Genomic DNA, 23516 nt, shown 5'->3' with positions numbered 1-23516 from the left:
GCCATGGCGGCGTCCAGGGAGACCACCACAGCTGCCTCCTGAATTGTATCTAGTCTACCCAATACCCCATGGAGGCAGCGAACATTTAAAGCCGTATTTCAGTGAGGCTTGAAGCCGGATTGATCAGGGTGTACTAATTTGCTGATTACTTGGATGAGTCGATTTGCTAGGACTTTGGCTAAAATCTTGGGCTCTGAGTTGAGCAGAGAGATGGGTCTTTAAGAGGAGTATTTTTCCTTGGGTTTACCCTCCTTGTGGATTGTAACTAGCGTGGCCACTCTTTGGTCTTGCGGCAACAGTCCCACCTCTCGACTTTCATCAAACATTGCCCGTAGGTGTGGGGCGATAGCGTCCGGTTTTAGTTTGCATAACTCTATTGGTAGGCCATGTGGGCCCGTGGCCTTGCCGAGTCGAAGGTCTCTGATCGCCTTTGCCAGTTCATAATTTGTGAGGGTGCTTTCCAGCATGTCCCTATCTTCAGCCATCAGGGTCGGCATCTGGATATCTTTGAGCAACTCCGCGGAGTCTTCCACGGAGTGAATGGAGTTAGAACAATAAACCGAGCCAAAGTAGGTGGCAAATTCATTGGCTTTAGCCTGCGGGTCAGTTACTATCTGTCCACCATCTACCTCCAGCTCCGGGACTAGGCAGCTCGCTAAGTCCCTTTGGTCTAGCCAGGCGAGATGTTTGCCGGCCTTGACCTCCAGATCGTATATTGTGCCCGCTCTGTCCCTCCTCATTGTCTTGGCCAGGTCGGTTGCAATGCTTTTGTATGTGTCTCTCTTAAGTCTCAGGGTGTGAAGGGTCTCCTCCATGATCTCTTCCCTGTCCATCCCCTCAAGGCGGAGAATCTCACTCTCCACCTGTTCAAGCACTTTACGTTTTTCCTTTCGCATGCCGGCTATCGAGGAGAGCGCCTGTCCCCTAATCATTGTCTTAAATGCCTTCCATATGGTTTGGGGGGAGTGGACGGAACCCACATTCTTGTGGAAGTAATTGTCTATAGTTTGCAGAAGGGAGTCCCTTACTATCGGGTTACGGAGGTACCAGGGGTTAATGGGAGCGATTCATCCCACTTGTTTTCTGCCCAGTCCAGACTGGTGAATGGTCCGATATCCCCCTTGCCATATGCCTAGTGTCCTGCATCTCAGCGATTTGGGCCGTGGGAACCAGCAGATAATCGATGCGGGAGAGGCTGTTGTGGGCTCTCGAATAGTAGGTGTGCTGGATGTCGTCTGGATGATATGTTCGCCACGCGTCCACCAAGCCCATCGCGTCTAGGAAATCTGGGAGCCACCTCTCTTAGAGGCGCTAATGTCTCGTGGAGGGTGTCTATCCAGGAGTCCCGATACTACTGAGTTGAACGCTCCCCCCAACCACTTGTCTTCCCTCCGGTAGTGCAAGTAACAGGGAGCCTAGGTACCTGAATGTGCCACCTTGGAGTCCAGGGGGGACATAAACCGTCACCAGATTGAACATTGAACCTTCCCACTGTCCAGAGATTGCTGCATATCTGCCCAAGTCATCTACCCATGATCGGTTAACAGAGAACGGGAAAGTGTTTTTCAACATGATACCCGCCCCTCTAGATCCGGTGGTAAAGCCAGAATGTGCCACCAGTCTAAAGCCTCCTCTGTCTAGGGCCCTGTGGGTATTACCCACGAGATGGGACTCCTGGAGGAGCACTACCTCTAGGGAGTTACGTTTAATGTGTTGCATGACTATGCAGCGCTTCAGTTCACGTTTCAACTCAATAGTTTAAAGCGTCCCTCTTGTTGTCTACCTGTCATGATAACTGTTACTTGCGTTCGTGTCTGCCTGTAGAAAAGTTAGTTTAGTCGACATAACAAATAACGATAGTAATTCCTCTTTACCCACCTAACTTCCCCCCACCCTGCTCCCCTGCATTCCCGGCTTCAAACTGCCCTTCTAACAAACTTTGCAGAGTGCCGGTTGCCCAAAACGGCCACTAACTGTAGTTAACTTGGGGGCGGTGAGGCTGTTTCCTCGTGAACCCTCCCTTTTGTGGGAAATAGTCAGCCCCCCCGATTCAGGTCCCTGGTTTATAGTCATGTTAAACGTTTTTGTATAGGTCCGCCGGTTGATTGTATGCCCATCCGTCTGGCCCAAGGGGCCCCCCACCCCTCATCAGTAGCATGATTGCTGGCCCACAACGTGTAACTATACATTTTACGGTTTGGTAGTCTGACAGTTCTGGGCCAGATTAGGATCAGTCATCTGTAGGTCGCATGTCACTCCCTTCTTCCGTGACCCTCCAGCCAGTCTGTGACGTCTTTCGGACGATCAAAGAACCAGGCTTTACATCCACCTTCACCCGGAGGCGGGCTGGGAATAACATCGCATACTTGATGCCCCTGTCTTGCAGATTCTTCTTTACCATAAGAAATGATCCTCGTTGCTTCTGCACAGCCAGGGTGAAGTCTGGGAAGAACGAGACTACTGAGTTCTCATATCGAAGAGGTGGGGCAATCCTGGCATTTTGAAGGATGACATCCCGGTCACGAAAATTCTGTATTCTTGCTAAGATTGGCCGAGGCGGTGCTCCTGGCTTTGGCTTTCCCCCCGGGACCCTATGCGCCCTTTCGATCACGAAGAATTTGGACAGTCCCTTTGGATGGAGGTGGGTGAGTATAAGTTCTTCTACGAAGAGGTCAGTTGCCTGCCCCTCCGTCTTCTCCGGAACCCCAATAATGCACACGTTGTTGCGGCATGTGCGACCTTCATAGTCGTCCACCTTGTCTTCTGCCAGCTTACGGAAGGTCTGCAGGTCTCTGATTTCGCGTTGTAGCTGGGAGGTGTCATCAACCAGGCTGGAGGTGGTGATTTCCATTTGCTTCACTTTATCTCCTATTTGCGTTAGGTCTGCCCTAATAAGTGTCACCTCCGACGTGATCGCGTCCATCCTTTGTTCCATAGACGTCCGAACTCCCGATATAGCGTCCATTACATCCTGAAGCGTCAGTTCTGCGGGGCTTCCTTCCATGTTTGTCTTGGCGGTGTCCGCGTGCTGGGATTCAGGCAGAGCTGATTTAGAAAAAGTGTATTTGTCCAGCTTACTTTGCTGCTCTGTCTTGTGGCCCCTGGTCCCAGATATCCTTCCAGTAGCGTCCCTGCCTTCCAAGCCCAGAGAGGCGATGGGCCTTGCCGCGTCCGTTCTCGAGGTTTGTTATTCCACCTGTGCCGGGACCTGGCCTCTAGGCTGTACTTTTGTCAGTAGGCGCAGTGTGGGCGGGCGCCCCGAGTAAGTGGGTTCCAATGTGAGGCCCCCAGGTTGCAGAGGGAGGATGATCGGTGCGCCACCCGGCACACACCAGTGCCCACCCATTATTTCCAGAAAAGGCGGAGGATATGCTGTCCCCCCGTCGCAGGCAATAGTTCACTCACTTCCCTGTACCCATCAGGACCCTCCACGTCTGGATGCCCGCTGGTATCACCTCTGGACAATCTCACCTGTCTTTGGGAGGGCAGCTCCTAATTCAGGCCTGGCGCAGTGGTTGTTGAGTCATCAAGGGTCTGTGGGGCATTCACCATGATTGACCGGGGTGGGGGGATGTTTTCCACTCACGGGGAGGAAAGTTCAGACAGGGTCTGTTCCCCAGCTGCAGGGCCGGTGAGACACCCGATCCAAACAGGCTACGCAGCTCCCCAGGCCGATGCCAGTTGTTCTTTGCGGCTCCAGTACTCCATGCTCTCCGGCAGCAGTGCGGCCGCACTCGCTCACCTTTGCTGCAGCGCACGCCACCGGAGGATTTACAGCACTGTTCCCTGGTTTCTGACGAATTCGAGGGGCCGTCCCTCGTGGGAAATTTGGCATGCGCCGCTCCCTGCCCTGATCCTGGTCTAGGCCGCGGCTGCGGACCCACGCAGCGAGGCGACTCGATGGTGTACGTTGCCCCACCCCACGCCAGACACCACAGCCTCCGGTTCAAGATGCCGGGGGAGGCTGCAGCTTCAGGCGGTCACCGCTCGACCAGCACCAGGCCCAGGTTGCCAATGAAGGGCTCTGTCGCAGCAGCGCTCCTTACTTCAGGTGACCCATAGCTTGGGGGTCAGATATTTGGTGCGGATGTGTGGAAGGGCCTGACGGGTGCCGGAGATCCTCTAGCTAGCGGCCATTTCGTTCCGTGGCTTAGCCACGCCCCTCGTCTTCCTTTACTCTTGAACCCAGATTTCTCAGGTCTGCCGTTATGAGTGACACCTCTGCTGTCACTGTATCAATTTTACAAATTGTCTATACTCCTTGTATTGCTGTCTTTACTCCTTGTATTACTGTCATAATAATAGAGTGAGTCCTGCTGCATCTGCGCCGGCCTCTACTATGTTCTCTGTGGCTACAGTTGCTGCATTCGAGCTATCTTTGGGCATGGCATACTTATCCAATTTTGTTTGCTGCGATAGACGGGGGCCCCTCCCACCCGTCATGTTTCCGTGGTTTTGATCTGGTGATATTCCGTTGAGGTTCCCCCCCCCTTGCGACTTTGAAAAAGAAGAGAAAACAGGCCTACTGGGTCGCCAACGCACAGGTGATCACAGCAGTACTCTCCGCCGCCAACACCAGAAGTAGACTGTCTCTAGCTGGCCTGTCGGTTTTCCATACTGGATACCTATCCCCAGCCCGAGTTGTCCGCCACAGCCCGCGTATCAAAATGGGCCACTGTTATTCCAATGCTGTTGCACCTTCTTCTCTTCGGTTACTGTTGTTGCCCCAAGGGTGGGGGAGGAGAGGGGGCCCGTCAACAATTCCTTTATCCGCCGCGGTAAGGACCAAGGCGCTCCCACAGTCCTACTTTTGGTTATTGGCCACTGCACCCCAGTCCACCACCGCCAAATAATCAGCAGATCTCTGCCTCACCATCACCCCTTTATGTATGCCTTTGGCCCCTTTCACTTGGACTATATCCTCATTGCTGGATGCTCACTGCCCAGAATTTGGTCTGAATGTGTAGCCGGCTTAACGCTGCACCCTGAATCTCCTTTGTTCCAGCGGGGGGAAATTCTGTACGGCTGATTGTAGCACACTTATTCTGTGCCCTGGGGTGGCCGCGACCGTGTATTTATCCAAGATCTTTAGCGGGGGCGGGGGGGGAGGCCCGACCCAACGCCCTCCGTCCTGCAGCAGCAACCCAAAGTAAGTCTGATCCCTACTTCGGCGGTGAGTGAACTGCTCTCAGTCCACGCCCCGGACCGCCCGCTCTCACTGCTCCCCTGGTGCGCTTTCAATTTAGGCTGCGGCTTCAGGGCCTATTAGCAGCGGCGCCGAATGAACAGTGGTTCCCCTCCCCCCTCTTGGCACCGCCGCAGTAACTGGGTATTTTGGGTCTCCCCGGTCTGGAATCATAGGCCGGCGCATAATAATACATTCTCAATGAGAACTCCACAGGAAGTTCTATGACTGAGATTAGAAAGCTAACTCTTCACAAAATACCCAACTACAGATACCACACCACCCATTTTCTCAGAGAACACACTAAACAAACCTTAAAAAACAAGAGAAATTAGTTCTGTTGTAATCAACAACATGTGAGACAGAACATGGACTAATGGGGAGAGAGGGTGGGATAAGGAAAACTGAAAACTAAGTGAGAACCTCCAATAATTGTTTTCTTGACAATAGAAATACGATTAAGATTGCAAATACTTCCTTCAGTTTCACAGCCCCTCTGAAAAGCTTCAGCACAGAAGAGAACTAAACTTTGAATGCCCCTCAACATTGTATGGAACATTCACCAGTGCCCTATCAGCCACCTGAACATCATTTTTGGCAGCACCTTTAGATTTGTCAAAATACAGTTTCCTCTTTGTCTGGCCTGTCAACTCTTTCTTCAGACTTCTCAAAGCCACCTCTTCATCAAGATCCTCCCCAGTGCTCTTCCTAACCCATGGAGGACACAAAATGCATATGGTTTCCTTTTCCTAAATAATTCAAAAGTAGTTACACTTATGGTGGTGTGTGGAGTAATTCTGCAATCTTCTAACCTCCTGCACAACTCTTCTCTCCAGTTTCTCCTCATACGTTTTGACAATGAAATACTCTCCTTCAGAATCCTATTGAAGTGTTTCACCATCCTTGGTCTGAGGATTACATAAAGCACACTTTTTGTGAAAAAGTCCTCTTGTTCTTACAAACGTAATCTCCCTGGAGACCAACTGAACCCCATTGTCTGTCAGCAGAACTTTAGGGTTGCTCTCACGAGCAATAGTGTGACTCGCAAATTTAATGACAGATGTTGTGCTTATATTATATCAGTCGACCTTGAATACATGTCCATTACAACCAAAACATAGAGGGGCAAAGACCCAAAAATTAAAGGTCTTAGTATAGTTAGAGAAATCTCACACCAAGGCATTTAGACACGTCTCAACATGCTAAGGGGATGTTCTGACCTTTCTGGACATATCAATTCGGTTATAGTCAACATATTTTTGTAAAACTTTCTCAACTGCATATCCATACCTGCCCACCAATAGTAACTTCTCAATGTCTCTTTCATCTTGCATATACCCTGAAGCCCTTTGTGAGCAAATTCAATGAGCATTATCCTCAAGTTGGAGGGTGGAATCCATCTAGACCCTCTTAACAGCAAACCATCCTGCAAAGAGACCTCATATCTCACCTTATCAAAGCCTGTCATCACGTTACCTCACCTCTGACAGTCCATACTAATGCCTTCTATTTTCCAGCCATGTGTACATAGATCTTATCTCATCCTTAACCAACTCTTAAAAGCATTCTTTCTGCATGCCTATGTGACTCTCAACCCTAACCATTCTAGAAAGACCACCTGCTATTTTATTGGCAATAACCGGAATGTACTTAAAAGAAAAATGAAAATCCTACAATGTCATAAACCATTTACATATTCTGGTAGAAGCAGCCGCCCAACACTTTCTTGTTGAAGATTTCTGGCAAAGGCTTATGATCCCAGTACACTTCAAATGAAGATCCCCACAGAATTTGCCTAAAAAGCAACAAGACTCTCCTTTTGAATGGTGAACTAATTACACGCTGCACCTCGAGTCCCCTGATGGCAAACGCAGTGGTGACCAACTTTTCACCCAGAGCTTTTTTCAAAAGCGCACCTAATTCACTGCCACTGGTGTCAGTGATCAAGTAACAAGGAACATTGGGAATGAAACTCTGCAGTTCTTGAACTGTAGCTAAATTTAATTTAATGTTGTCAAATACACAGTGACACTCTTTGCTCCGAATAAATTCCACTCCCTTCTTTAAAAGCATAAGTTGCTTGAAAGACAAGTAGAATTAGGAATAAATAGTAAATGATATTCTGACATTCTCAAAATGGTTTGAATATCTTCTTTCTTCTTCGGACTGGCTATCTTCTGTAGATCTTCAATCAATTCCTTTTTTAGACGAATACCATCAGCGAAGGCAACATGTCCAAGATAATTTAGCTCAGAACATCCAAACTTACATTTTCATACTTTCAAAGTCGTGCCATGAACTTTTAAGACCTTTTGGAACCACTCTTAAACTCTTAAAGTGTTATTCAATTGTGTTGCTATAAACCAAACCATTGTCTTGGAAAAAGATAACCCCAGGAAGACTAGTTAGCAAGTTGGTCATGAGTCTTTTAAATGCTGCAGCAGCAGATCGGCAACGAAAAGGCATAAAGTTGAAATATATGTGGCAAAAGGCATAATAAAAGATATATGATTTGTAGACTCTTTGCTGAAACTAACTTAAAGGCTAGCTGAAGTCTGTTGAAGGGTGGTAAATATCATGGCTCCAGCCAACGTTCCCACCATCTCGGTGATCTTAAGTAAAGGAAACCAGCCCTCCAATACTCTCTTGTTGAGTTCTCGCAAATTGTTGATCTCACTGTTGTCGCTGTTCTGTATTCTGTCCATCAATTGTGTGTCTTTTGCTTTCTCGCCCTAAGTACGCCAGGTAGGCCCAGACGTGGGTCTGGGCTCACTGTGCCACTGGAATCAAGCTATCCTGGCTGAAGAGGGGTGAAACCCCGAAACCGGTCGTAGGATGCTTGTTTCCGGTCCAGGGAGGACCTGGCTGGAGTGTTCCCATGAGCCACAGGGTCAAGACTGATTTGCATATGGCCAGGTCTAAACTGAGAATGATGGATTTAACTCAGATCTCTTGACTGGGGGTGAATGTTTTGATTTGTTCTGCACTCCGTCCATCAATTGTGTGTCTTTTGCTTTCTTGCCCTAAGTGCCCCAGGTATGCCCAGACGTGGGTTCTGGGCTCACTGTGCCACTGGAATCAAGCTATCCTGGCTGAAGAGGGGTGAAACCCCGAAACCGGTCCTAGGATGCTCGTTTCCGGTCCAGGGAGGACCTGGCTTGGCAGTTCGGGCTGGGCTGTTCCCATGAGGCACAGGGTCAAGACTGATTTGCATATGGCCAGGTCTAAACTGGGGTGACATGGTGAGCAAAAGAATGGTCCAGGGAGGACCTGGCTGGAGTGTTCCCATGAGCCACAGGGTCAAGACTGATTTGCATATGGCCAGGTCTAAACTGAGAATGATGGATTTAACCCAGATCTCTTGACTGGGGGTGAATGTTTTGATTTGTTCTGCATTCCGTCCATCAATTGTGTCTCTTTTACAACCATATACGCCAACCGCTCTCTGGCTTCCACTGGTTCAATCATTTCTCAGCAGTCAAATGAGCTAATTGTTTCTTGAATGCAACCTTTATACTATGCTGCATTCCTCTTAATTTGCTTGTTACTAGTTTAGCTCCTCTTTTTAAACCAATGTTGTGTACCTACCCTTGAACACACCAACCTGATTTACAAATACTTCAGGATTTCTTTGATTCAAACTCTCTTGCAGCTTGAGTAGTTCAGTGCCAATCTTGTTTACTTGAACTTAGGGAGAAGCATTTGGATCAAGCGATATGCCCAACTGTTTCTGGTGTGGATAGCTCAATACATTGTCTCCCACTAGAAGGACATAAACCTTTCATTCAGCGAGGTTTCTTCTGGCTTCAATTTTCGCCTTAAAATACCCATGTAACTCAGGGGCCTTACATCTGGTGGTAACACATGTACTATCCCTTTGACTTATTTTAAGTAGTGCAAAGTGCAGGTCAGAGACATGGGTGAGACGAGCATCTGAATCCATCCTCATGGAGACCTCTATATTGTTTAACACCACAACATCAGACGGATGGGCACAATCTACATTAGATCATTGATACATCATTAACTTATAAGACTACTCCTGCTAAATCAAAAGAGATTTCAAAATCGATATCATTGGCCTTCATAGGAGGCGATGTAGCCATGGATACCATGCAGTGGAAGATGACGTAATCACGTGAACGTTTGAATCCAGAGCGGAAGCAGTAGATTGTCGGAGAAGAGTTTCAAGGAAAATAGGGGAATCGCAGTAAGAAAATATTGTTTGTTTTCTCTTAACTAGTGTCAGAAGTGAAGTGGGCGACATTCCGAGTATGGGCAAGCGTTGTACATTTGCCTCGCTCAGTGCACCGTAGACTTGCATGTGAGGCTGTAACAGCTAATGAAGCTCTCGCACAGGAAACTTGGGACCACACGGGGTTTGCGTGAGCACTCCAGCTGCTTATGTAGTGCCAGGAGCCAAGCAAATGAAGAATATGGGTGAAGTCAGGGCAGAAGATGAGCTCAAGGAGGCAGTTTCAGTTCTCGAAGACTTTAAGATTAAGGCCTGAGAATAATATTTTCTCAATGAGAACTCTACAGAACGTTCTAAGAGAGAGACTAGAAAGATAACTCTTCTACAAATACCCAACTACAGAGAGCACACTGCTGCCTTTATGGAAATGAGAAAAGACCCGCGCCTTGAAGGTGGGTTTGTAATGCTTTTGGTATGAATAGCTCCAGTTTGTAGGGCTCAACTGATGCCAGGCACATTTCGTTGAGTGCCTGAAATGAATAGGTCTTAAAGCTTACGTCAGAGTAGAAACATAAGAACGTGGCACTGTCAGCAGTGAAGAAGTGAGACTTTCTATTACCAAAAACATATTTGAAAATGTCAAAACATTTACTCAGCCTGAAATTTGATGGCTTGTTTCACTAAAGTCTGTGTGATTTTAAGTTCATCTTATACGTAATAGCCTTTTATTTTTATAAGTATGAAGCTGATGCGCTTATGTTAGTTAAAAAAATATAACCAAAATATACTGCTAAATTATGTGGATGTAAATTGCAGCAATTGTTGTTGCAGATCAAATGCTTAGCACTATGCTGCCATCTAGTGTTGGGTTCCAAATATTGCAGTTTGTTTTGCTTCAAAGACTTCGTTTCTATTACGAGTGCATCTCGTGATCACAGCCCTCAAAACCTACAAATCCTCAGGACTGTGACAGAGTCATGGGGTACAGGCAAAGAGGCTCTATGGGCAGGAGAAATTGGAATGGTTTCCCCATGGGTGAAAAAAGAAAACTGCATTTGCACTAATACAATGGCAATTTGTATTCCATGGAACTAACATCGAACACATATAGCCAATGCTTTAAATGGAAAAAAATAAGTGCAGGTAAATTAGGCAATGGATTGGGGGTGGAGTTTGGGGCGGGGCTATGTTTTTTACCTTTCTAAGCTTTGTATACAAAAAATATGCATGCATTGTAAAAATGTCTAACCATTTACATAGTACTTACCTAAGTTTGTGATTATAACACAAATGTTTATCAAAAAATGGCACACTGATGAAACGGTACTAGTGCTGTAGTTTTTAAAAAAAGCATGAATATATTGATTTAATCTAGGGGTCCGGGATTTTGTTTCATGCAAATCCCTTTCATTTAAATTGTTGATGGGCGAAGATTTGCGGCGTTTAAAACCGTGGGCATGCTAACCAGTTGTATGCCATGAACAAAGTGGCCCACACTCGGCCTATTAGGTTTTATGATTACCTTCCGACCCCCTCTGAAAGACACCATGCAGCGATACTCCACTTTCCACTCCAGAGAGGCACACGCAGCGCTGTGTTCTACTGAAGATGAGCTGCTGTGCTGGCGCTTTTTAACCAGCGCAGCCCAGGCTTCTGCTCCGTTTCAAAGGCGCTTTAACCCATTCCAGGCCGTGCAGAAAGAGCTGCCAAGGATGGAGCGCAGGAGCGCAGCACCAACCGCATCAAAACCGGGCGGTCATGAGTACCAGTACTCTCCTTTTCCGAGGAAAGGTGCTTTAAATGAGCCGGTACTCACCGGTACTGAGTACCAGCACTTTTATATTTTCGCCCCTTGAGTACCGGCCCATTTAAAGCACTGACCATAGCTGACAAAGATTGTTAATGTTTAAAGCATCTTCATGTGCGGCTGGGCGTTCTTCCGTCATTGCTCCATCTGCCTCCATGGAAACGACCACAGATAATAACCAAATGTAGAGACTATGTGGAGAATGAAATAAGGAAGTGCTACATTTACTGTGCATATGCGGGAGACTAAACAAGGAACGCAGACTTCTATTAAAACCCGCCTTAAAGATCAAAGGGATAAGAACATGTAGGCAGGCAGTGTAAGCATGCTTCAAAGGCGGGGATGGCCAGCTAGCCTGCCGTCTTGTTCAATTTATGGGCATAGCGGGAAAAATACTAAACACCAGTATTTAGCTGTCCTATTGGGCCCTCACAATGGGCAACTAAATGCCAGCCACTACTGCTCCAGTACCCAAGAGAGTCACCTCACCCGCTGCTGAGTTTGCACAGGGTCCGCTTTTGCTGTTGCGAGCTCCATTGCATATCCCGCGGTCTCCGAATGTACTGCTCAGGAGGAAACTTGTGCATCGCAGGCTTCACACATTGCCATCATTCTTGTTTTTATTTAGCCCTATAGTCTTTGACTCTTTGATCCCAACTAACCCTTTAAATAACATCGGAACGTCGCTTTGCAAAAACAAACTGCAAACCCTGGCCTATAATCACGCCTTTTAACTCGGGAAATGTGACTATTATTGTTTTACTGATCTAAAGGTTTTAACTTTAATCTTAATCATGGTCTTTTAACGTTGAGAAATCTGATACTGTTGCAATGGTTTCAAGTAATCATGCAAATAAAGATATAATAATGTTTAAAGCACGTCCCTGTCGCTGTTGCGTAAGGCATCCCATTGGGCCAGTCCACATTCATTCTGCAGTTAGGACATCAGTTGAGGAGGTGATGGTCAGTTTGTTTAATCCGTAGTAATCTATTTCCCTATCCTGGACGATCTGTCACATCACCTGAGTATCCTCTCCCTGTTAATCCACTTCCCGGGTATAGGAAAGAACGGTGCTGCCGTGTTCGTTAGAACATAGCTTTCATATTCAGGGGCACATGAATAGCACCCCATATACAAGAGCAGACTAGTAATTTCACCTTGAATAACACATAAACCAAATAAAAAATAATCCATTTGTATAATGTCAATGATAATAGCTGTTAAACTATTAAACCGTGCTCTAAAAGTAAGTGACAACACAGTGCTCAAGTGATAAAAAATGCAAAAAAGTGAGAAGAAAAAAGCACATGATAGAGAGAGCCAGTGGCTACCACTATTTCGGAAGATCAGCATGTAGTTTGAAAAGCAAGCGCTTTCCTGCTCGACCCCCCCCTCTCCTGAGCTGGCTCCCAGACTGAACAAGCATTTACAAAGCAATGGTCTCGGCATTGTTAAAGTTAGAGCTATTGGCATTGCTCATGACATTATTTTTGTTTATGTTTTTGTTTTTAAAACATTTAACCCCTTTGACGCTTATGACGGAACGGTTCCGTCATGCACGTCGGTTGGGCTGTGCTTATGACGGAACCGTTCCGTCATGGCCCCGCCCGCGCTCAGAACCTTCAGCACTGCGCGGAAATCCGCGCAGCGCTGAAGGGGTTAAAGAAACGGCATTGTTATTTACAATGTCAATAGCTTAATCACTCTCAAATGCGAGACCTATTGCATTTGCACCCACACACAGCGCCACACACACAAAGCCACCCACACACACAGAGCCACCCACACAGAGCAACCCACACACATAGAGCCACCCACAGAGCCACCTACACACACACAGAGTTACCCACACACAGACAGAGCCACCCACACACAGACAGAGCCACCACGCATAGAGCCACCTACAAAAAAAGCCACGCACACAGAGCCACACACACACACATAGAGCCTCCCACACACACATAGAGCCTCCCACACACACATACAGCCTCCCCCACACACACAGAGCCACCCCCACACACACACAGAGCCACCCACATACACACAGCCACCCACACACACACACAGAGCCACCCACACACACACAGAGCCACCCCACACACACAGAGCCACCCCCACACACACAGAGCCACGCACACACAGCCACCCACACACACAGCCACACATACACACAGCCACACATACATACACAGAGCCACATATACACACACACAGCCACACACACACACACACACACAGAGCCACACACCCACATACAGAACCACACACACACATAGAGAGCCACACACACATAGATCTAGACACATACACATTGATCTTGGGAGCCAAAGCAGAAGTGGCACCCACTTCACCTCCTGTTCAAATGTTAACTGGTCTCTTTGTTGCTTATGGCTGTACTCGCGTGTTAAACTGGTACTAATGGTGTAAAACCTTTGTCCATGCAGTTTTAACATGTAAAAATGACAAACTAATTAAGCAATACCATCACAAAATGCTGCGTTTTCTGCACAATTATGGGTTTGCCTCATTTGCCACATAACAAATCATCTGCTGCACAATATGCAGAAGTGTAGGTTCTAGCTGAAACAGGTCAAAAGTTACCTAATGAAAAAAACGCTGCAGCAACTGTTGCTGTTTATTAGAAGACCCTGTTCAAATGTTAACTGGTCTCTTTGTTGCTTATGGCTGTACTCGCGTGTTAAACTGGTACTAATGGTGTAAAATCTTTGTCCATGCAGTATTAACATGACAAACTAATTAAGCAATACCATCACAAAATGCACCGCATTATGATGCATAATGTGCCTTGTAGTCCCCCATAATTTAGTCAATCCTGCAACATAATTGGCTCCTTTCCTGTTGCATAATTCAAATGGATTTGCAGGTACCATATTGCACCAACATCACTACGAGATTAATGGGGAGCCTTAACCGTCCCAAATGTAATGTTAAGTACGTGACGTGCGACTGCCATACTTAAGTAAATGCATTCTGGCATGAACAAACCTAAAGGGCACACACCACAGCAGGCCCAAGTCTGAATAATCACTAAGCTACGTGCACTATGTACAGCAGCGCCACATGCACCACTCGCACAGAAAAGAACTTTCCTCTGTCCAACACCTGAATCTGATACCACTTCTTGCACCCAGCGAGACTTCTCCTCATGCCTTACATCCAAGAACCACATAAAACACAAAGCCCACAGCCTGCCTCAGAACCCTTAAGTCGGCTGAGAACCGCAAAAGAAAGAGTTAGGAGAACATATGGTAATACGACCTATCTCGAGACCAACACCTTCCACACAGCAAACCAATTCCAACATACACAAGGTTCCCAATCTCCAAAGCACCCCCGAGACCACAATTTACAACACCCCGCAGCATTCTTACGCAGTTTCTGCTCCTTTCACCAGGTCACACCTTAAGCGCTCACCTCCTCAACACCCACAATGTTCCAGCAACCATGAAGACCCTAAACCGCAATACTCCAAGCTCTGTACTCGCTGCTACCAGTAAGTACACCAAGCTTACACTGATCAGTCTGCTAAACACGTCTCAACGCCCGTCAGCCGGCACCAGGGGCCGCGTCCTCTCTGGAACACCCACTTTAACAATCACACCCAACACAAGCTAGAGGCGGGTTTCCCTTGGTGCCGATGGAGGAGCACGAACACGCGCAATTGTGCAAACACCATTACTTTGTGCAAGCATTACAGCACACGCATACACCACAGCCTCCAAGCATTACGGCCACACGCACACACCACAGCCTCCAAGCATCCACACGCACACATGACAGCCTCCAAGCATCCACACGCACACACCACAGCCTCCAAGCATCCACACGCACACACCACAGCCTCCAAGGATTACAGCCACACGCACACACCACAGCCTCCAAGCATCCACACGCACACACCACAGCCTCCAAGCATCCTCAAGCACACACCACAGTTTCTGTCTTGGTATCCCCGGTTCCGGGGTCGTGCTCTCATTTACAGTAAAACATCATTGTAAGGCACATAGGCCCCCCTTGCGATTGCCTCGCCCCACCGAGGTGGTGCCCTGGAGAGGACTGGATCCAGCAGGGTTGCGGCCTCGGCTTCTGCTCGCCGTCCTTGCTCGGCAGCAGCAAAGGGGCCGGAGTCCAGGGCATCCGAAGTGAGGCTTTCAAGCCCAGGTTAGAAGTCAAAAGCAGCATTTCCAAACACACTTCAATGAAAGACGGCTACGATTTCTAATACAGCAGTGTTTAAATAATTATTATTGGCTCCTTAATGGAGCTCTCAACACAAACTAAATTGTTGCTTCTAAAGATCAGGAATTTAGTTGCTGACTCACCTGGGCATCCTCCAAAATAAATTGACGCCGGGACCCCGAGGGTCTCACTTAACCCGGACAGGAGCGTAGGGTGGGGGGAGAGCCCAGGAGAAGGGAGGGGCCGAGAGTATGCAGCAGCACTGAGGCGAGAGAGGGCGAGGGGACAAATCACCCAAGTGGCAAGCCGCAGATTCTCCCGGAGCAGGCCCATCCGTCAGAGCTGCGCGTCACTGGGTAGCTTCGGCCCGCCATGAACACCACCATCTTTAGCCCGAGGAGAGGGAGCGTGCGCCAGGGGGAGGAGAGCGAACAGCGCCAGCCGGAGAGGACAGGGGGAGGAGACCAGAGCAGCAGCCGGACACAGGAGCACCGAGGGAGCCGAGAGCAGGGGGAGGGGACGAGCACCAGCCGGGCCGTGTACGGGGTACCATGGTGGACGGGAATGACGCCATGAACACCACCATCTTTCTCCGAGGTCAAGCAGAAATGCCTCGGAGAAACTCAGCGTCATTTTCGGATTCGGGGGCGTGTTTTTCTTTCTCTCCTCTTCCCATTGGCTGGAATGTTTACATTCCAGAGGAGAGAAAGAAACTAAAAAACACACCCCCGAACCCCAAAAAGACGGGGCTTAAATGGACAGACGCCCCTCTCCTCTAATGGCTGGCCTCCGTTTAGGAAGCCAGCCAATGGAGAAGAGGGGCGGGTTCAAGCCCCACACTAAGAAACCTAAGCTCTCGCTGGCCTCCGTTTAGGAAGCCAGCCAATGGAGAAGAGGGGTGGGTTCAAGCCCCACACTAAGAAACATAAGATCTCGCCGGCGAGACTGCGCAAGCGCAGCCTACGCAGGCCGAGACCTAAAAAGTGGATGTTTCAATCCCACAAAAGTCAATTCAAGTGACCTTCATCATCAGAATGAAAAAAAGTTTGAAGGGCAGCATCCCCATTAATAGTAAGAAAGGAGACTCAGATTTTTAAGTGGTAATGGAAGGTGTTGGTATTTAAGGAGAACAAATGAAGAATTGCATACCTGATAATTAATTCGAGAGCAGTCAAAAGATTCACTGGACAAGGTCTAGCGATGTAAAGGAATTTTTTCGGTGAACATAGAAAGTGAAGTAGGACTATTGTAAAAGCCTGAAAAATATGTAACCATCCCACGGTGATGGGTGAAAGTTAATTAACAAATAGGCTTACCAAAGTGGTTCAAAGGAGAGCTATCAAAAGTCCCGCTGGCTAACAGCCAGTGTGTCCTGGGTGAACTACACTGTAAGGATTAACATTTGAAATAAATTAGCTCTGTGATTCAAGGAAACATAAAGAGGAAACAGCAGGATAATTATGAGTAAGAACTGGCTTATCAAGTACATAGATTTTGACTGTATAAGCAGAGGTTCCAGCTGCCAGAGTAAGTGGCAGTGCCAGTGTCACTGATGTATTGCATATAGTAAATACATAAGGAAACATAAGGCACAGAATTAATCACAGTTACCAATGAGGTCCAAGAATGACATCGGGCTCAATATTCAAATACTAATGAGAGGCAGTTTGAATGTCACTGTCCTGAAAGAAGATCGAATGTGGTCTGGTGAAATTCCTCGGTTCAGCAAGGAAATAAATGCAGAACTTGTCACTTACCAGCATGCTCCTGGAGACGAGTCAGGAGCTACCGCCCATGACCTGTAAGATAAGAACACCGGTGGCACAATGCGCTTAAGGCGCAGCTGCAGTGGGCGGAGCCTTAACTCATGGGTCTTCCCATAGCAATGTGGAACCACCTATGGTAACATTATGCAGAAACTGTGTTCAGGATTAGCTGTTTGTGTCCCAGGAAGGGGGGGGGGGGGGGGCATACTGGGAGGAAACACGAGGGTTTAAGCTAGTTATAAGCTGGATCACTCACATAGAGGAGCATTACATTGACGGGCTGGTCCTCTCCTGGACTTGGACGTCAACATTGGAAATGATAGATAAAACCATAAAGCAAACAGGTACAGGGACATTATCAAAAGAACAATTCTTCAAATTAAAGTCAGGGGAATGGCATTAGAAGCATACGTCAAGTAAGAGCATTAATTAGATATAGATTGGCCATCAAACATACGGTGGCCTAACCGTGTACAGCTTGCAAGTGCATAATAATGAATACAGAGTTCATGAGCCTGATGACACCAGCTATGTTAGACAAAGTTTCCAGTGTTAATAGTTCCTCAGATTCAATAATCCCTTAAGAACAGCATTAAGTATGTCTATCCAGCGACTTTCTTTTAGTCACAGTTGAATCGATGTGTCTTAACTCTGACAATTGTGCTGGCCCTGCTCAACCACTTGCCACTGAATTTCATCTAGGAAGTGGTCAACCAATGGCGCATTCAGCACATTACATCTGACTGACGCGGCTCATGTCTCTGTTAATCCACTCCCAGCCAGTTCTGATTGGGAGAGAGATTCATGCTAGGGTCCAGAAGAGTACTCCCGGACCCTGGGTTCATGTCCAGAAGATATTCCCATTACAAGTCCCTTGCCACAGAGATTGGGAAGGTGGCATTTGGCCAGGGTACGCTTGGCACTGGAAGTTATTTTTAATCACCTTACACCTTTATAAACAATGAGGTCACAGTTTCTGGTTCCAATGTACTGTAGCACATGTGTTGGTAATGAAAAGTAAATTGTGCACTGAAGGTACTGGAGTTAACGAATGAGAGTATCATATCCTGCCATATCCCGGATAACATACATACAGCTAACATAACATACTTAGCTCAGATAATATACATTTACAAGGCCCCATACTTTCAATGTGTTATACGCTAAGAAAAACAAAGCATTAGAAAGTATTCTCTTGAAGTTTGATGTGAAATGTGTTTATTCAGCAGTAAAGTAGTGTGTTTCCTTTCAGGCATTTTATTCAGCCATTATTGATTTATGTGAAAATGGTGGGAGACGGCCGGTGTCTGCGGTGAGCGTTAGTTTCACGAAGGAACAAGCGGATGCCATTCGCAGGATCCGTAACAGTAAAGACAGCTGGGACATGCTGGGCGTCAAACCTGGTGCAACAAGGTACTTGGCAGTTCACATCTTTATTTTTGTATTTTATTTCTTGATATTTGCATATAATGATTAAGGGGAACAACCTTTACATCGCGGTTAGTACACCGCGATGCAGCTACATCGCAATCGTTACAACGACTGCATGTCACCACGCCATGCCATTACAACGCAAGTCTTTACATCGACTTGCGCTAGATGGCGTGCTAACATTACAAATAGTGCAGTTTACTATCCCAACACCTTCCCTACTGTTAAGTGGACTGGAGTTGGAATAGTAAATTACGCTTTTCTAATGTTAGCACGCCATCTAGTGCAAGTCGATGTAAAGACTTGCGTTGTAAAGGCATCGCAGTCGTTGTAACGACCGCGTTGTAACGGTACGCGTTGTAAAAACTCGCGTTGTAACATCATACATCCAATGATTAACACTTAGGGTCTCACTTTCAATTTAGAGGCTACTCAGCCACACAGTGCATTGTGTACAATATTTTTGCTGCTATTGCACCAAAATCAGTTTAGAGCACAAAATATATTTGACTACAGCAAAGTGTAAAGAAAACACATTTCTGGAAGAAACTCCAAATATTGAACAGAATACCCCCGCTGAGTTACCTCCGCAATAGAGTCCCTATAGTGGAGGAACTTCAGCCCCAGATTAAATCGACAACAGATGTTGTAAAGATATGTCTTCTGATCCAGCTACTCCCTCCCCTCCCCACTGAGGACATCTGTTGCCCCCGCAAACACCCTTCCTTGGCACTTGACTATCCCACCTTCCCTCACACTACACAAAGTCTAAATTCTTGGCATTGACATTGCTAGTGCTTCTTTAATCATGGGCCAGGGTAGATGCATATTTGATGCGGGCTTTTATCCAACTGAAGTGTATTTAGTGCATCATTATTGTTATTGATAGTTGAGATTTGGGTTTAACTTTCTCTTTCTCTAATTGGGCTTGCATATCTGTCAGAAACTTCACCGTGTAATAGAAGGCCTGTAAAAAGAAGCAGTCATTGCAGAAATCATAGCAAAGCTAGTTAATAAAGTCCCCGCTTAGAAGTCTTTGAATATGTGCTTGGTATGTGACACACGGAAGCTACTGTCTGACCTCACTATATATTGAAATTAATATCTATGGATAAACTGGCAATGCCTTTAGTTTGAATGTGCACTATGCTGGAAGAGTTAGTCAAATGTAGCCTAACTTTGCACTAGGAAGTTGTTTCTGAGGTTCATATAAGTGAAACATTGCCCTTGACAGGTCCTTCAAAGCTTGCACATTCTAGTGGGCTATTCGATATCATATGGGTACCACTTCAGGAACACAGAGTTATAGTCTGTGACTTATCCTTCTTAGGTGATTGCTAAAATAATGTTGACGTTAGGCTTTCCCTAAATCTCCTCATCAGGGTTCGTCCCAATATTTTCTACGGCAAATTTCATAAAGACCCTTCACCCTTATTGAGCTGCAGATATTACCTTTGAGGCGTGAACCTTAAAAATAATAATACTTTGCTTTTCAAACAGCACTTGATGCTACAATCTTGAACCTCAAAAGCGACATAACTAACAGCTGTAATTATTAGCTACCTCAATAGTAATGAATGTATTGAACTCAAGGATGTGAAAGTCCCCAGCTACGAAATCAGTAGGGATATTGCACACTCCAGCCTTGCATTGTGGCTGCAAAGATCATAGTAAGTATGACTCCGCCGAGCATCCCCGAGCTAGAAGAACAAGACCATGGCTATGGGTGTGTGCATCTCTCACTACTGGTGCAGGTTATTTACTGACGAGTGACTCTTTATTCCTCCTAGGGACGAAGTGAATAAAGCCTACCGGAAGCTGGCTGTACTTCTTCACCCAGATAAATGCGTGGCCCCTGGCAGCGAGGATGCCTTCAAAGCAGTTGTCAACTCGCGGACGGCTCTTCTGAAAAACATTAAATAGAGGCTGGTTAGAAGGCCAGCTTCAATACAGGAAAGATTTGTTTTGTACAAGTCAAGACGTCTTTGTGAAGTTCTTCCTTCCGCCATCTTCACCGTCCAGCTTGTTTCACATACGGTTGTCCTCTGGGAGGTCTGTCTAATATGCCTGTTGTCAGTGGTGTGACTGTTGGATTCTAGAAGACAGAAGAAATTCAGTGTTTAACAAACAGAACTCTCCTGTTTAAGGTTGGAGAAGTGTCGATGATGTGCAAGGCAGTCCATTCTTCACGTACTGTGCCTGTGTTCTTTTTAAGTAATGTTACTCAAATCCCCTCACCAGGCAAGTATCTCCGTTCAACGTCACTATAATAGATTGTCTTTTTAGACATAAACTTGATAAGTATGAAATATTGTCATAAATGTATGCTTTACTACAATCAGTACGATTAGATGGGGATTAACGTAATTTCCCACTGTATAATTGGTAAGTTACTCCTGTGAAGTTTCTGATAGGATACAGGGGTTTAACGGAGGCCCCTGCAGCCAAGCGGCGCAGGGGGGGCCCAGGGTTTCTTGTTTTGGAGGGGGCCCCCTCACCCTCTAACGTGTACCATTGCATGCCTTGCAGAATGCATGCAATGATTTGGAATAAGAAATAGTTAAGCGCTCAGGAAAACCACTCTGCTTTACCAAGCAGGCCTCTCCAAGGGGAGGGGAGGGGGGGGGGCAGCCGTTCAGGGCCCCCCATTGAGCCCATTCTGAAGGGGGAGGCCATTATTTTGAGTTACGCCACTGCTAGGATACCCTTATTGTCGAGGGATGTGAAAAGCCTTGTCGGGATTAGCAGCCAGCACATCATGTGCCAGATGCATCGAGGCACTATGTTCATAATGCAGAGCAACAGCACTTGCGACAAGCACTTAATGACGAATAACTGTATGAGAGCACGAATGCTAAGAAAAACACCTCAGTGCAGTGCTATAAGCGTGTTGTGCTCTCACCTGATGAGCAAATAAATAAGAGTTGGGAAGGAAAATGGGCACTGTGTCACAGCAATTCACTAATGTATATAAACACATTTGTGAACTGTTTTGCCTAGATAAAATTATAAAGACAGCTGCTACATTTTGCATCAATTAGCAAATCCAGTGCTTCTGTAAGCGTTCTAAAGAGTGGCTTAAAAGACATCAGTATCCTGCCCACATTGCAGGCCTGTACTTGGACGTGTGAAATAGCCAACTACTTATGGTGTTCGATTATCAAGGTACTAAGTGAAAAGAAGGAAATGATCTTCAGAGTCCATGAAGGTAGCCTGTCTGTAAAAGAAAATTAATACTGGACATGGGGTCAGATGTACAGCCCATTTTTGCATGCACAAACGGGTTAGCGTCTGCAGAAACTAATAGGGCCATGTACAAACCCTATTTAGCAAGTCGCAATTTATTTGTGACTCACTGAATAGGATTTGCGACTCGCAATTAGGAAGGGGTGTTCCAAGGGCGTCCCTTTCTAATTGTGACTCGGTACCCTATGTAAGAATGTTTTGCAACCGCAATTGCGATCACAAACAATTTACCGCCCTCTTCAAGAGGATGGTAATGCACTCGCAAATAGGAAGGAGTTCCCAGGGGATTCCTTCTCCTTTGTGAATGCATGGGAAAATATTTTTTAGGGGCAGGCAGTGGTCCCAGGGACCACTACCTGCCCTTAACAAATTAAATGAAAACTTTTTCTTTTTTTAAATGCTGCCTACTTTCCTTCAAGGAAAACGGGCTGCATAAAAAAAAGCACTGCTTTATTGAAAAGCAGTCCCAGACATGGAGGTCTGCTGAGCCCAGAAGGCCACCATACCTGGGAGGGCCAGCCATTCCTAATGGGGTCGCAAATTGCGAGTGCCTCATGAATATTGATGAGGCATGCAATGTGCGACCCCATTGGGAATCGCAAGTAGTGTCTCTGAAACTGTTGTACATGGCATTTAGCAACACGCAAATTACAACTCGCAATTGAGCGCAAGCCGCTAAATGCCCCGGTTGTACATCTGTCCCCAAATCTGCCGGAAATATACAGAATACTTTACATGGGACCCTGGAGGTTGTGCTCACATGTACGAAGCCGAAATGCCTTAAATAAACCAGGTGCACTTGCCTTGCCAGGCCCAAAAAATTAAGTTAAACACAAACAAATAGAAAATGAAAACAAAACCTCAAGAGACAACCGGCTTCATCTCAAAGGATTCATGTTTAAACATTCCTTTAAGGCTGGCATCGGCTCAATCTCATTATTAAAACGTATCACAAACAAGGATGACAAGTGTAATCCACAGTAGGTAACCACACCAAATAGTTCAAACACACAAAAAATGGTGACGTTACTTTTTTGTAACTATTTATTTAAAATATTTCTTTACGGATTTTAAACAGGTATTAATTAGCTGTAAAACATGTAGAATATTGTGTCCCTCTTATTGATGTTATCCCATTCAGCCTTCAAACAAATAAGAATCAGATACATGTACAACAGATGTCATTTGTACAATCACAAACTTCAATTCAAAGCACAGCTTAAAGTATATGATTCAATTCTACTCTTCGAGAACATGTGAAGAAAAAGAAAAAAAAACATAAACTCTATTTGTCTTGAACAATTTCTCAATGTTTGGCGTGTGGTGGTTCATTTTCAGAAAGAAATCAAGACTCATACTCTGTGAAGCTATTGTCTTGTGTGCTTAGTATGTTTCTACATAAAATAATCTCAGCTGGCTTATCGAAGACAATACTATGCAAGAGAAACCCTCCGAACCTCCAATAGACGATTAACAGCTCATATAATTGGTTGTTTAGTCATCACACTCATCCGTTATTACTATATATTAGAGACCTATTGCTTAATGAGCATAAACTAGCCATACACAGACTGACCATTCAAGGTGGCACATCATCTAATCTAGAGTCTAGGTTGGTCAAGATTGTATCCCATGTGGTACAGGCCTGGTTGTCTTTGCAGCAGGACTAATGCTGCTTCTTCGGC

The 23516-nt window shown here is 46.2% G+C and overlaps 1 protein-coding gene across 1 annotated transcript in view; it reads left to right on the top strand.

Moving 5' to 3' along the window:
* Positions 1–23141, top strand: part of DNAJC27 (DnaJ heat shock protein family (Hsp40) member C27) — a 99592-nt gene extending 76451 nt beyond the window's left edge. Inside the window, exons 6-7 of the mRNA XM_085613088.1 lie at positions 18407–18567; positions 20376–23141. Of these exons, the coding sequence (XP_085469214.1) occupies positions 18407–18567; positions 20376–20508 (294 nt within the window). The 3' untranslated portion in view covers positions 20509–23141. The remainder of the gene's footprint in view (positions 1–18406; positions 18568–20375) is intronic.
* The last annotated feature ends 375 nt before the right edge of the window (positions 23142–23516 follow it).

Source organism: Triturus cristatus, chromosome 6 (assembly GCF_964204655.1).
Source record: "Triturus cristatus chromosome 6, aTriCri1.1, whole genome shotgun sequence".
NCBI classification, from domain to species: Eukaryota; Metazoa; Chordata; class Amphibia; order Caudata; family Salamandridae; genus Triturus; species Triturus cristatus.
The sequence above is the reverse complement of the archived record's forward strand: the minus strand, read 5'-3'. Positions and strand labels throughout refer to the sequence as shown.